The sequence below is a fragment of the Vulpes vulpes genome, chromosome 1 (genome assembly GCF_048418805.1).
Source record: "Vulpes vulpes isolate BD-2025 chromosome 1, VulVul3, whole genome shotgun sequence".
NCBI classification, from domain to species: domain Eukaryota; kingdom Metazoa; phylum Chordata; class Mammalia; order Carnivora; family Canidae; genus Vulpes; species Vulpes vulpes.
This window is the reverse complement of record NC_132780.1, coordinates 39,416,542-39,431,056: the sequence shown is the minus strand read 5'-3', so window position 1 is coordinate 39,431,056 and position 14,515 is coordinate 39,416,542. Positions and strand designations below refer to the sequence as shown.

At 40.4% G+C, this 14,515-nt stretch overlaps 1 protein-coding gene across 2 annotated transcripts in view; it reads right to left on the bottom strand.

Annotated features, from left to right (window-relative positions):
• PCSK5 (proprotein convertase subtilisin/kexin type 5) overlaps nt 1–14,515 on the bottom strand; it is a 449,210-nt gene that overhangs the window by 97,892 nt on the left and 336,803 nt on the right. For both annotated transcript variants that reach the window (XM_026001533.2, XM_072762655.1), the window contains exons 21-22: nt 8,085–8,187; nt 1,811–1,947 (exon numbers count right to left, since the gene is read on the bottom strand). In XM_026001533.2, coding sequence (XP_025857318.2) covers nt 1,811–1,947; nt 8,085–8,187 — 240 coding nt within the window. The remainder of the gene's footprint in view (nt 1–1,810; nt 1,948–8,084; nt 8,188–14,515) is intronic.

Here is a 14,515-nt window from a genome sequence, read left to right as displayed (position 1 = left end):
ATGTCCATAATTAAGCCACTAGTTCAAATCCAATTTAAAATTTACACCCTTGTATTATGGGCTCTGAAGCTATCTCTTTCCTTTTTGTGATTTCAAACCAGAAAGTCTGCTGGTTTGTTCCTATGGGACAATGCAAGTAAAGAGGACTTCCAGAGGGTGGTGTAAAAAAGTGTCTGCCCTCTCCAAGTCTGAGTTGGAAGAACATTAACCTTTAAGGGAAAGAGAGGGTATGGGAGGATGTAATGCACATTTGGAGATTCTACAGCCACAGGCTGATATGCAGCACAAACCCCTGCTCTGGTGGAACATGGAATCTTGGCACCACACAAGGGTCAACCTTCTAAGCCGTGTTCTTCTCAGATGCTTTATGAAAACCTAGCAAACCCCATTTCCACCAAGACCCATTCAGAAAAGATCCTACTTATCAAGGGACCAAACTTCTCAGATATAGGCAGGAAGATTTGAGGAGAACAGTGAGAAGCTACTCCCTTTTCCATTCAGCAGCTGCTGTCCATTCTCTATACCCCCATATATCACCTCAGGATCCAGAGGCTTAGAACAGCCCAGCATATACTGAGTATATACTGAGTTTTAAATGCAGATTTGTTGCATGAATGCATGAGTGGCTAAGTGCATTAATACTTAGCAATATTCCTTTTTTTTCTAACATATCCAACTGGATCAACAATATAAAAATTAACAGTGATAGGTTCAGATATCAGAGGAAGTATTCTCAAATCCCACTTGTATTGTTCAGACATGGCTTATTATTATTGAACCACTTTGGGTATTACAATTTGAGTTTAAAAAACAGATATGGATGGTCTTGATATTTAAAATACATGACCGTTTAAAGGAGTTAACTTAGATACCTTGATCATGGGCAGCTTTGAGCTAGAGATTCACATGCCCACAGGAGCAAGTAGGTACAAACAATAACAATGGTAGTAGTAGCAGTAGTAAGGGTAGTAGTGAATATTTATTGAGTACTTCTTATGTGCCCAGCCCTGTTTAAGTGCTTTATTATTTTATCTCATTTACCCTCATTTCATTTTCATAATCTTAAAAGCAGAGAAAACAAAACAGGATAAAACAAAAACAAACAAACAAAAAAACAAACCACCAAGGTTTTTCTTTGTAGTTCCCCAATTTTTAAATTTGGCTCAAGTGTTAAAAACGTCAAATAAAATATGAATCTGACCCACATGAGCTCAAAGTGGGGGACATACATATGAGGGGAGTTTGGAAAGGGATTCAAGGGTCAAACTGCAGGGACATTTGAGATCATGGAATGTAATCCAATGACAGCAGAACCTTGAATTGTTAAAGCTGAGACAAAAAGTAATATTTTTGTATTGAAACAATTCCTTTGTTCCTACAGGAGGGCTCTGACAACTTCTAAAAGGCATAGCTCAGGGCTGAGGAAACCTTGACACAGCTTCTATTTCAATATTTCTCTTAAAGACTGAATGTGTCTCCCTTAACATCCTCGCTTTTCACTTTCGCCTCAACAAATCTTAGCTTTACTGACAGTCACATGTCTGACATCATGTCTGAATGACCTTTCTTTCTCCTTCTCCATAAAGACATCTCTTAGCTTCTCTCTCAACTCCTTAGGGGCAGTGAATCTGTGCCTGCAATAATGTGAATTCGTTTCCTGACAAGAAGCAGAAATTTCAAGGTTATACACACTCTCCAGTGAACAGCTGTCTGATATCAACTCCTTGTCCCCAGAGTTGAAGCTTCTGAGTCAAACCAGTGGGGGAACAGGTTTGAAGAAAGGAAGAAGAGAACAGCCAGACTTCCTCACCTACTCCACAGGAAGTGCAGTTGGAAGGCTCATTTCCTTGGCATTCTTGGCAGGTGTAATGGCATAGATGGCATTGGTTCTGAAACTCAAATTTCCCAGAGGGACATTTGAAAACACAGCGGCCTTTGTCAAGAATCCTAGAGGAAGAGATTTCAGAGTTTGTAAGGGTGACTTTCTGGAATGGCTGTAAGTATTAGAACATGTGGTATTCATGTTTCACTGCACAGACTTGATTTCGTTGTTCCAGAAACCAGGAGGATGTCTGGGACTGATCATCTTAGAACATGTGAACTATTAGTCACGTACCCATCCTTGGCCCAAGGTTTGGACCCAACAGCAGGCGTGCCAGAAACTGGCTCAGGATGCAGTCTTGATTCTGATTCCAAATAAACTAACCAGTGCCTGCAGGGATTAAACCCATATTGTGGGCCCTAGCCAAACAGTCCACAGTCAGATGGAGGTCTTTAAGCTTTCAAGACACTAAATAGGTCTCTGAATCCAGAGGCCTTGGAGAAAATATTCTTCCTTTGGTTATCAGCAGGTGCACACTTTACAAGGGAAATGTCAACATCAAGGGCTCTCAAAAGGATAGAATGAAGCACTGTCCTGTAGCTTGCATACTACTTATAAACTTGCCCTGTGCATATGGCGAGTAACCTGTATACTCTGATTTTGAGCATCATTTTTGCAAGCGCTTCCTGATGTATAAAGTACCAACTTATTTAATCTCTCTTGCAAACACCCACAAGGACACCCCAGATGAGTTAGTGTGTGGGCTTCTAAAACCTTTGATTTTACACACATAAAATACGTATCATAATGTTATTGTTAACATGTTCATAGTTTTGCTTCTTTTCATCCTTGCAAAGTAGTCCCAAGAACAAATGTGAGTAAGTAAATCATACCCAAGAACTTTGCTCAGAAAAATACAAAATGTTTACCAAGTCTAAAAGTCCGATAGGTAATGCAGATAGATGAAGTGAGCTGTGGATCTCCACCTCCAGAGTTTCTAATTCAGCAAGTCTTTGGGGGAGAGAGCTGAGAATTTGTATTTTTTAAGTTCCTGGGTGATGCTCATGCTGCTGGTCGAGGGAACACATTTTGAGAACTGCTGTTCTGCCTTCTGCTCACTGATTGTATGGATTACTGTGGAATTTGCTAAATGAATTCCAAGTTAACACAGGTGGTGCCAAATTGGGTCTGTTCGAGTTTCCCTACAGTAGTAGTGATCATATCAGTTGTGAGGCTAACTGACCATGTAGCATACATATGTCCCCAAGGGCCTAATGTTGGCATCCAGGCCTGAGAGAGCAGAGGGCCTGTCAGCAAAGGTAGGGCTCCTTTCTCTCTCCACCCAACCTGGATATCCCATGGAAGGTCAGATGTAGGCCTGAGGTACACTGGCATGTCTGAATCCCATTGTTCAGAGCCAGCCCTGAACTGCGGATGGACCATTTCAGTCACAGGGTTGGAGGAAGTTGGAACGGGAGCAAGGCAACCTGAAGAGTATGCTGCTTGCTATCTTCCGTCTTGTCTCCACACCCTGAAAGTCTGTGTCATTTGCATATGTTGGAAACAATGGGATTAAAGCCAACAACATAAGACAGACAGCCACCTCATTCTTGCATTCTCTGCCCTTCAGGTTCTGGTCACCACATCAAGTGCCACTGGAGTGAACAATCCTTTTGGCCCACTGCAGAGCATGGAGTCCCAGCCCTAAGCAGACACGTATGCACATCTGGTTGTCCATGTCAAAACAGATCCCCTGTGCCATGGCGTATAATGAGAACGCTGTGCTCCCAGCCCAGACTTTCAGTTGGTGGCACTAATGCCAACTGGGAATATCCCAGCCCCACCCTGGCTCCGGTTTCTGAGCTAGGAGATGTTTCAAGGAATCATTTGGATGTGACTAGTTAAAAAAACAAAAATTGCCCTTTAAAAAAAAAACTGCGTAAAAGCTTTCTGAGGTCTCTAAACAAGGAAGCTACTAGATGCTCTGCTGGAAGGAAGAATGGGAATGTTTATTTGTGAGGGCTCCTTTTTTTCCCCTCTAAATTCAGTTGAAAAGGGAATGAAAAGTATATCATCATTTTTGCCTTTTATAGGAAGAGATGAATTTGTTTAGGGGGGAAATAATTTCTCTTGGGAGAGGTGATCTAATACTCTCACTGATGGGAACCATTTAGAAGCATCCACAAAGTGGGGGTGGCAGACTGGCGGGTGAAGCCGATGGTGTAATACTTTTGTGTTTATATATGGATGGGGCTGCCTTTCTTACTTGAGTGCTTGATTTTAAGAAAATATCAAGCACATAATTGTGCTTTCAACCACCTCCCTTCATATTTACCCTAAGGAAAGCGTAGGTGAAGTACATCGTTTTTTGTAAGAATGTGATTCTTTCTAGAGCTCAAGAAAGAGAAGGAACACAGTCATGCTTTGGTAAAGGCACTGAATTACATCATCCCCTGCATGCTTATCCCCCTCTAGGAAAATTGCTAAGGAACGTGAGAAATTTCAAGTGACTTGATTTCCACTGACACTAACATATCTTCCCTAGTGGAAGAGGATAGATGCTTTGCTCTGGGCTCCATGGGGCTGAGGACAATTTCCTATAAAGCCAACTCTAGCCATCTCTAGGATTGCTAGTCATCCAGTCTGGACTTCTGAGAAATTGGAAAAGCTAATCTCTGCAGGGGAGGCATTTCTTCCCCCAAGTTATGCATGCTCTTTGCCTTTTCATAAGCAATGAACCATTCCAGTTCCAACAGGGCTTATGGAAAGGAAGAAGTCAGCAATATCAAGTGCTAAAGAGCTGGGCAGAGGTAATGTTCTCAACATTGGCACTAAATTTTCTAGACATCCCAGTGTGTGTGTGTGTGTGTGTGTGTGTGTGTGTGTGTGTGTGTGATACAAACTGGAACAGAAGAGATGGCAAGTCAGGGTTAGTGGATCCTCTGCTGATTGTTGGTTTGGCCTAAATAAGCCATCACAAGGCACAAAATTTAATGGCTTAGTACTTTAATATTAAAACAGAATGAAATCTGGCAAAAAGTCTTTTTCTCTCCTGACTTCATTGAAATAGATCAAATAAAACATTTGAGGGTGGGTCAGAACAGAGGTAGCTTCTAATGCTTTTAATCTAATACTTTTAGTCATAGAGTTCACTGACTCTATGACTGGGTTGGGAAACCAGCTTGGGCCAGGAAGACCATGAGGACCACGAGGACCATGAAGATCATGGCATTGCAGGGCTATGCATGTTAGATAGCAGTGCCAAAGGAACCTCTTGCTTCCTCCAAGTTTTTAATTGTCTCTAAGGAGCTAAACCCAAGGATTTATGGAAATGTAAAGAGAGAACTAGAATACAAAGAGAAAGCTTCCTAAAGTTTGATTTTCTGTAAAGCAAGTTCAGGGTTACATTATTTTTTAAAAGTCTTATTAAGGAAAAAATTAATTATACACAAAATAAACACCTATACAAGATACAACAGTACCCTGTTCCCTGTACTCATCTTTCAGCTGCAACAATTTCAGTATGTGGCCAATCTTATTTATATACCCACCAATTTACTTCCCTCCTATATTATTTTGAAGTAAACCTATAAGTTAAATATGAACACTCTTTTCCTAGATAAAAACTCTTTTAGAGATGATTTTTTTTCTTATAGGACTAGAGATATTCAAAAGCTTAAGACTCAGAAGAAACTTGGACAAATCAACTGACCCGGTTATTCTGTCTCCTTATCCTTGCTTCAGATCCATTTATTGTCACTCTCTGTCCTACTGTGTCCTTGAAATGTGCCCACTAGAAAATGCCTCCCCATGCTTACTTCCCTCACTTATAAGTGGTGTTTCCCATTGGCCTCGTTAGTTTGAGACAGGGAAAATGCCAGCAGATCTGAAGGAGAGACAGATTGGGGGTATTTATTCCTCCTGGAGCTGCAATTCTGCTTTCTTCTTCCATGGTTCTGGAGTGGATGTGTCCCCTACAACTCCAGTTTCTATCAGGCATCCCCTCTTCTGGGTTGCAGTTTTTGCTTCAGGCCTAGGGTATTAAAGCTGTCCAACCTTTGCTTGTCCCTTAGTGCTTCCCATATCTTGACCTTGACTTCCTAAGCTACTATAAAAATTCACGGACCTTGCACCTAACTCAGAGCCGGACCTAAAGCAGGTGCAAGACCATCTGATTCCACTCAAGGAAATGGATCTGACTCCACTCAAGAAAATGCTTTGGAAAATACTTAAGAAAAATACTTTGCTGCCCTTTTAAGAACAAATAGGTCAACGCTAGCATCTTTCAAAATAGTTTTAATTCCTCATCTTCCCAACCCTGTTCTAGGGGTTGAGGGGAAGATGCAGATTAAAAAGTCAGGGGGCACTGAGGGAGGCACTTGATGGGATGAGCACTGGGTGTTATGCTATATGTTGGCAAATTGAACTCCAATAAAATAAATAAATAAATAAAAATTTAAAAGTCAGGTAGTTGCCATGATATGATGCCCTTTCTTGGACATATTTGCAAGTAAATTTCATCAAGGAAGAGAGATTAGTGAAACAGAGAGCACTCAGAGAAATAAGAAGAAAATTCTTCTTAGGAAATAAGATTTCCTTAGGAGGACACTTGAGTTCAAGATCCATGAACATGCTTTTCTTTCTTTAAAAGGTAAATCATTGAATAAATAAATAAATAAATAAATAAATAAATAAATAAAAATAAAAGGTAAATCATGAGCTGCTTAAGCCAGTTATACTTCTCCAATGGCCCAGGAACTATATCTCTGGTCTTTGTGTACCAATGGGCTTCAATTTTGTTAATGGCTGTTTAAAGTAATAGAGGTTTTTTTTTCTCATTTTTGTTGAGGCTGGGACAATCATGACTTCTGCAATATACACTGGATGATGGTAGCTGCCTTAGTAAACAAATGTTAATAAGTTCCCTTAGTTCAAAGATGTCCAAACATGCAGTAGAACTTTATTGTTGATATGGTGAGGAGTTAGGAGAAACAGGACTCATGTTCAGAATGATGTTTGTAACTAAGAGTATGTTCTGAAGCTGCTTTGCAAACCCAACATTTAGAGGCATAGACATCTAAAAGAGACACTGGGAAAATGTTACCACAGCTGGCATGGCCAATTCTTAAGACTGTTCTTTGGTGTCCATCTCCCTTCCTCCCTCCATCTCTTCCTTTCTTCTTTCTCTTCCTAAGGGAGCTATTTGGAGAGCCAAGCCCATTGTTTCAATTATACACTTTATCATTTCTTGAATTATTACTATGCATTGATCACTGTGGGGTAATGGGAACAGGGAGACAAATACAACCACAGTTCCTGCTCAGGATATTAGAGTCCTGAGGAAGGATTAGATGAAAAGAATGTTGTACAAAGCAGAGGCAGTGTCCATCCTAGAGATTCACTTGCCACTGAAGCAGCCTCATCATACTGGTCTTGAGAGAGACTGCTTCCTGTGTATCTAGCAGAGCAGTGATGGGGCTATTCATTCAAACATTCAGTCAGCCAGCAAATATTAAGTGCTCCAATCAGAGGAGTGTTGACTAAAAATGCAACGGGCCTCCAACTCTCTATGCTAGAAATTCCCAGTGTAAAAAAAAAAAAATAGCAATTCCCAGTGTATTAGCAAATTCTCATTCCTTTCAGATACTTGTTATTTCCCCATTCATTCAGCTACCAAACATTTATTGGATACCTACTATTTTCCTTGTACTGTGATAGGTAATGGAAATAAAAAGATGAGTATTTCAAGGGGCTCATAGTAATATAGCCCCTTTATAGCCATATAGAGATTTGTAAATTGATGTTTTAAAATGTCACAGGTGCTCTTATGGAAATTTATACAGAGCACAGAGGAACAAAGAGAAGGTTAATCCTGGGAAGAGGCCAAAATGTCCTCTTAGAGCAGTTCACCCTTGAACTGACTCTAGAAATATGAGTAGATATTTGATAAGCAGATGGAGATGATGGGTGTGTGAGAGGGGATACAATTGCAGGCATCAAAGGCACCATTATTTTCATTGATGAGAAAGTCCCTCTAGTGTCCAGGAAACTGATTCTTGCAGAGGGTATAGGGCATCACGGGGAAAAGATGCTATAGAGGTGAGTGGTGGCCAGACCATGGTACGTTTTTGTGTTACGGGTAGGAGTTTGGTTCTTTTTCTCTGCAGAACCAAGGGGATGTCTTTAAGGTGGTGAACACCTCTGCTCTCCATACTGCCACCCAAGAGCTCCCAACCACAGGAGATACTGAGAGGCCACTCACCTTGTGATGGGGCAGCTAGTGCAGTCTTCCTGAGTTGGCCCCCAGCACTTGGCACACGAGGCTTCACAGATCTGGCAGTGGCCATGCTCATCAATGTATTCTCCTAGGGAACAAAATCCAGTTGTTTACTTCATTTCTACATGGCAGTGCTGTTTGGGCTGTCAGTCTGAGAGCAGCCAGATCTCTCTGTGGCTGCCCGAAAGCAATGGAAATAACACAGCAAGGAGACCTTGAATGGCTTCAGTTGTCGGTCCTAAATCCTGACCTTCCAATAACAACTGCTCTTCTCCCAAGGGCCTCGGAAGTTGGATCCTCAAAAAGTTATGAGGCAATGACATAATTTTGGATCTAGTCAACATGTGTTACAGATTTTATAAGTAGAGAGAGGCCAAGGGGGGCTTTTTACAGGACCCCTTTACTGATCTCTTTCTGATTTTCCTGCTAAAGGTTGAGGGTTCTTGGACCTCAGAGACCCCAGTTATAGCCTTGGTTCAAGTCAAGCAACAAGCAGGACCCACCCACAATTCTGAGGGTATTGTTACTAGTTCAGAGGGGGTGTCTAAGCTTGACTAACATTTGACAGATGTGAGCTGCCTCTCGTCCTGAAAGAATAACTAAACTAACAGTGAAGAGATAGCCAGAGAATTCTTCATTTAATTGGAAGGTTTATCTTTCCCAAGGAAAAACACTTAGGAGGCCTTTCTACAGAAGCAAGTCCAGCCTCATGAGCTCCTTATGAACATTTAAGAAATTATTTTCATAGTAAAGATGGTAGAGACAGGCCAACCTCTTTGAAGGTGATAATCCAGTGATAAAAACCAATGATGGGTCTCTACTCATTGAATTCAACCCTCTACTCATACTACACATGTCCTCTCCTCCCATTGTCCTAAAGAAATCAACAAGTTTCATCAGTATGATCCAAAGGGCCACTCTGTATGGTTTGGAAACTGATCATGCTTAGAAAATATAGTTTCAGATTTCTGCAGAATCACCCCACCCCATGTAAGTATGCCTGAACATTACCAATCTGAGATCCAGCTAGAATATTGAGATAGTAGTTACTTACCCATGGTTTAACCAAGTCATCTTACTGAAACTCTAAGATTTGCTGCCTGATTTATTGCAGTTGCTTTGAAGCATGGAAACATAGACTTGATTGGTGAGAAATGGAGGGAAATCCACCCCTCTGCATTGTCCCGTTGCTTTACTGAACTAGTGCAGTTGGGTGAGGTAAACCTTATATGCATAAATCTTTCCCTTGCGCTAAACCACAAAAATGAAAATGAAGAGGTAGGAGTTTATCCTTACATACAGAAAAAGCCTTTGATGTAGCGTTATTCTATTAGTTTTGTTAACTAAAGGGGAAAGTACATATTCAGAGCAATGCAATTACCTAAGGGTGGCACACCCTTCTAGACTCTGCTTTTCTTTGTCTTCCAAGTTGTTGCCAGGGAGTCTAATATATAACTTTTAGAATGGAACCATGGTTTTTAGCTTGGGAGCGACTCCCAGGAGCCTGAGGCCCAAAACCGTACCCAACGGAGGCAAAGAATGTAGATGAGTAAATTGCTCACTGCACAAGGTGACTGGCCCAGTGATCAAGTAGAGGCAGAAATCCAGCCCAGGGTCACCTCACCAAGCCATGCACTCTGGTGTTGGCTGCCTCTGCTTCTGTAGGGGATGCCTTTTATTAATTCACATAAAGGAATTAGAATGGACTAGATGCATTCTTGGTAATCAGAAAAAAAGCTTGGTTTCCAAGGCAGAAAAAGGCTAGAACTTCTCTCTAGTAGGAGTGGGAGATCTCAAGTTAACACTGCCACTCAATATAGGCATCACATTTATGCGGTCTTTTATTTATTCAGGTTCCCCATTCTACTTCTTAATTATTGCCTTTGTTGTAATCTCTTCCATTTTTGTCACAGTGTGACCTTTGCCACAACCAACTGAGCAGTAATTTTCAGTCTGGACATTAACAAGATAAAGAGCAGAGGACCTCGAAAGACCTGGTAGGAAGAAGTAGATCTTGCCTACATTGCCAATGCTGATAATTTGTTGTTATGGAGTTGGATGATAGCTATATATCTTTCAAAAGGTGTGTGCTGAGCGGGACAGGACTGAAAGATGGTTACGCAGAAGCTTTGAACCCCAAAGTAAGTGTACTCTAGAGAAATGTAGGATCATAGATTCTTCATTCATTCATTCCATGGATATTTTTTGAACAGCAGTACACTAGGTACTAGTAGGTGAAATTTAGAGATATACAAACTGAAAAGATCCTGCTCTTGGGTTCTCAAAGATTTTGGAGAATGATTTGTAAAGAAGTAATTCAAATACTAACCAGGAGACTCTGACTTCCTTGGAGAGTCTAGATTAGAACAGAAAAGCAAGGGCATACACCCGACTCTCTGCTAGACCTAGAAGTAATGACTGTTTTTTTGCCTTGGTGTGCATGCCAATAGGAACTGACACAGTGGTTTGGTTTTCCTAACTTCTGATATCCATCTACCTTAATCTCTATGGTGTCTTAGATCCCCTGTTAGGGTAGGATTTAAGCTAAATGAACCTTGCTCTGCTAAATCGAATGCTATTTAGATGGTCCTGAGAGTGATTCCATATCTATACCTGAAAGGTTCTTTGTAATCACAGAGGATACATGGCTAGGTCAAGCAAGTGTTATTCAGATAGTACTGGGAACATTTTAGATTCTCTGTATCTTCTTTGCCTCCTCATTGGCTTCCATAAGCCAGTAGGTGGCACTGATACCTTGGCTTTGTACTTGATCTGCTCAACTGTACTGGCCTCTATGGGCACTCAGAAAGTACCACCTTAGATAGAATCATCACCTGAAATAGCCCCATTTTTGAGATTTCAAATAACACCTCCAAAACGCCCACTCTGACTTTAGCCCACCCTGCTGGATCACCCTTTCACTCATCAGTCCAGTTGCCTCTTGCATTTCTTACTGGGGCTAGGCCTAAACTTCCCAAAACTCAAGTTCTACTCATTCTTTTTCAGAAGGTGACCTCACTACCTAATTTGCTGATAAGGTACTGAGTTTCTCCAGCATTCTTTTTCTCAATGCCAAAATTTGTCTCTTTTCTGAGATTGTTCATTTGTCTCCTCTCTATGGAAGGTACATTGCTCCTGGTCATTGTTGGCTGTCCATTTAATGCTCTGGATATTTTTTCAGGATGGTTCTCTACCAGTCTCTTTGTCTTCAATCATTACTTCACATCTCCCGTCATCCTCTGATCTATAAAAGTTCTCCCTAACCCAAGACCTTCCCAAGCACTTTTCTTCCCTGATAACCAACTCTGAAAACATGTTTTTCCCTCCTACCATTTGGACACAAAATGAAGAAAACCCTCATAACCTTGAGGCTGATGTAAGTGAGTCAGTGTAGGGCAGCTAAGCTGTACACCTCTCTCAAACCTGCATGCCTCTTAACTCTAGAGCAAGTCCTAGCTTTGGAACGGATGAGAATAGAGGAACCTGCCCCGATTTCCATAATTATGTAGATGTCCAATTAGTTACATAAACAAATGTCCCCAACCCCAGCCCATGCAGGCACAAGTTTTCCACTGCACAGTTGAAACAAAAAAAAAGGCAGATTCCAAGGATATAGTGAAGTTTTTTTTTTTTCCTGGTTCCTGGAGCAGCAAATTCTTGTCATCTGTCTTCACTGCACAATGAAACTAAATGTTTATGACAGGCGTGATATACAAAATTCTTGGAAAAAATCACTTTTAGCACAGACTTCAGGGGCCAATATTTTGTTCTCCACTTCATCCTACAAGCTCTTCCTTCTGGTGTCTTCATCTATTATTCAGCCCAAATTATCTTTCTACTGTGATCAAAAAAATTTCATTCCCCTTTTAGTTCCTTTCTCATCTCATCCTGTAATAGTTCAAAGGACATGAAGGAAGTGGTGTCTCATGGAGAGAGGTGATGTCTCAAAAGCTGATGACATAGCTTAAAATTAGTACTTGTCAATTGAAAAATTTACCATAAGTGGCTTGCTGTGCTTGGTCTACCTCTTGTTAACATTACACAATGTGTTCATGTTCACAGATCTAAGTTATAAGTAAAGTCTATGAAATCACCCAGAATATGTAAACATTTATTATATCATCCACAGCTACCAAGTATGATTGAGACTCACATAATAATTTTTTAGGCAGACATGACCAGGAGAACTTCCATTTTTCCTGCAGAAATGCTATGCTTTCTTTTACACTTTATAATATCCTTTATTGATTTGGGTCAAAATTGTAGTAGCATTTAAGCAGATATGTATATTATACACACATATAGAGTCTAAATAAATTAATAAACACATAAGTAGATAATGATGTGAGCGTGAAACAACTTTTTACCAAGGGCAATTAGTAAGAGAAGACGGAAAGAACATTTGATGGGAAATCAGTCATTTGTTTTAGACTGATTATTTCAGTGAGCAACCTTGGGATACTGAATTATATGTAGTCTTCTATATATGTGCTTTATCACTCAGATGCCAGGAGTCATAGAGTGTAACTTTCCTGAATGACTCTACAACCACAAGGGCTAATCAAGGAACACTGTTTCTTTGCAAGGATGCCAATACCTAGTTTCCAACTCAAGATATTGTTGTGTGAAGACAGATGTCATGAAAAGAAATCCATACATTTATTACTTTTCACCAGCTATAATAAATACTCAGTAGCCTTCAAGTTATATACTAATGAAATAATTCAGTTTTTAAAGCCTTGTTGAGTGTGACATTTTATAGCAAGACTCAAAATATGAGGCCATAGAGTGAGACCACAGCAGCTTTTACTTATAAGTCTACACAATTATTCTGCCTTTAAAAGGAAGGAAATTCTGACACATGCTACAACCTGGATGAACCTTAAAAATGTTATGCTAAGTGAAATAAACCAGTCACAAAAGAGCAAATGTTATATGATTCCATTTATATAAAGTGCCTGGAGTAGTCAGATTCAGAGGGAAAGAAGGTAGAATGGAGGTTGTCAGGGACTAAGGGGAGGGGGGAAAATGGAACTGTTGTTAATGGGTATGTGGTTTCAGTTGGGGAAGATGGAAAAGTTCTGGAGACAGATGAATAATGGTGTTGGTTGTGTTACAAGGTGAATGTAATTAATGTCACAGAATTATACACTAATAATGGTTAAAATAATACATTTTATCTCATATACATCCCCCCCCCCCCAATAAATCTAAACACTGAGTTTGTTCTGTACCAGGTCAATACTTAATCTTAACAGAAAAACTCAGGCTTGTCTGCCCTTTGGGAATGAGTCCAAAGAGCACCAACCATCTTGGGGAGCCAGTTTGTTGAGCTGAATCTTGAGAGACATCCTGTGATAATGGAGATCAATAGATAAATGGATAAAGCTCATGAAAATGGAGACATCTGGCTGATGGGACACTGCTTTTTCTTTAATTTGTTACTGTTGTTTGTTTTCCATTGAGGACTACAAATGCAGAACAAATATCAAGCAGCTAGAAGGAGAGATCTGGTGGTGTCTGGGGGTCACTGCTTTTCTATCTTGTCCTCTTAACAGGACTTTCCATCCCCTCCAAGCTTTTCTGATTGACAGGAGGTATACTTCCTTGTCCCATTGCTTTTTTTATTCTCAGGTGTTGGCATTCATCTGGGTGGTTTTGCGGATGCTCTGAAATGCTACTCTGGCACCGCCAATGGATTGGCACCTCTGCAAAAAGGGTGGATTATAATTTGTGGCTCTAACACACTTGCAAATGTTTGGTTTCCTCCTGCCTGCATATTGTCCAAAGAGCAAGGAATTAAGAGTTGATCCTTTTTGTTTCCACCACTCTTTGGTCCCTGACCACAGTCAGGCTGCTGAAAAAAAATGTATCCAAAGTGAAGTCTTGGCCAACACACCTGAACATAGTGGTGATGTAGCAATCACACAAGTTCTTATTCATTGACACCTAGTATATTACAAAGTGCTGTTCTATGTACTGTTTAATCCAGACAACAGCCCTTTTATAAATGAGAAACAGATGAAAATCAGAGAGATGAAAAATCTTGCATAAATTAATGCAACTAGGTAAGTGCAGAGTTGGGCCAGGTATGTCTGAACCTGAGCCCATGCTCTTTCTGCAGTATTTCCTTGGTGTGGATTCATTTCCCTTTTGGGTGTTCCAAGTCGCTTTGCTATTTATAAAAAGAAAGAACTTGAGCACAAGCTCCATCTAAACCATTTGGTGAGGTAAGGGAATAAAAAAGGAATTCACTGTGAAAACAAATGAACTTAGAGCACGCATATTGCACAAAGCAGATTTACTCAATGATTGAATATACCCTCCAAATTTATTTTCTCTGATAAAATGTCCACTATTTATTAAAAGGCAATTCCGTTTATCAGATTGAGATTTTACAAGCAGTTTGTTCTGTC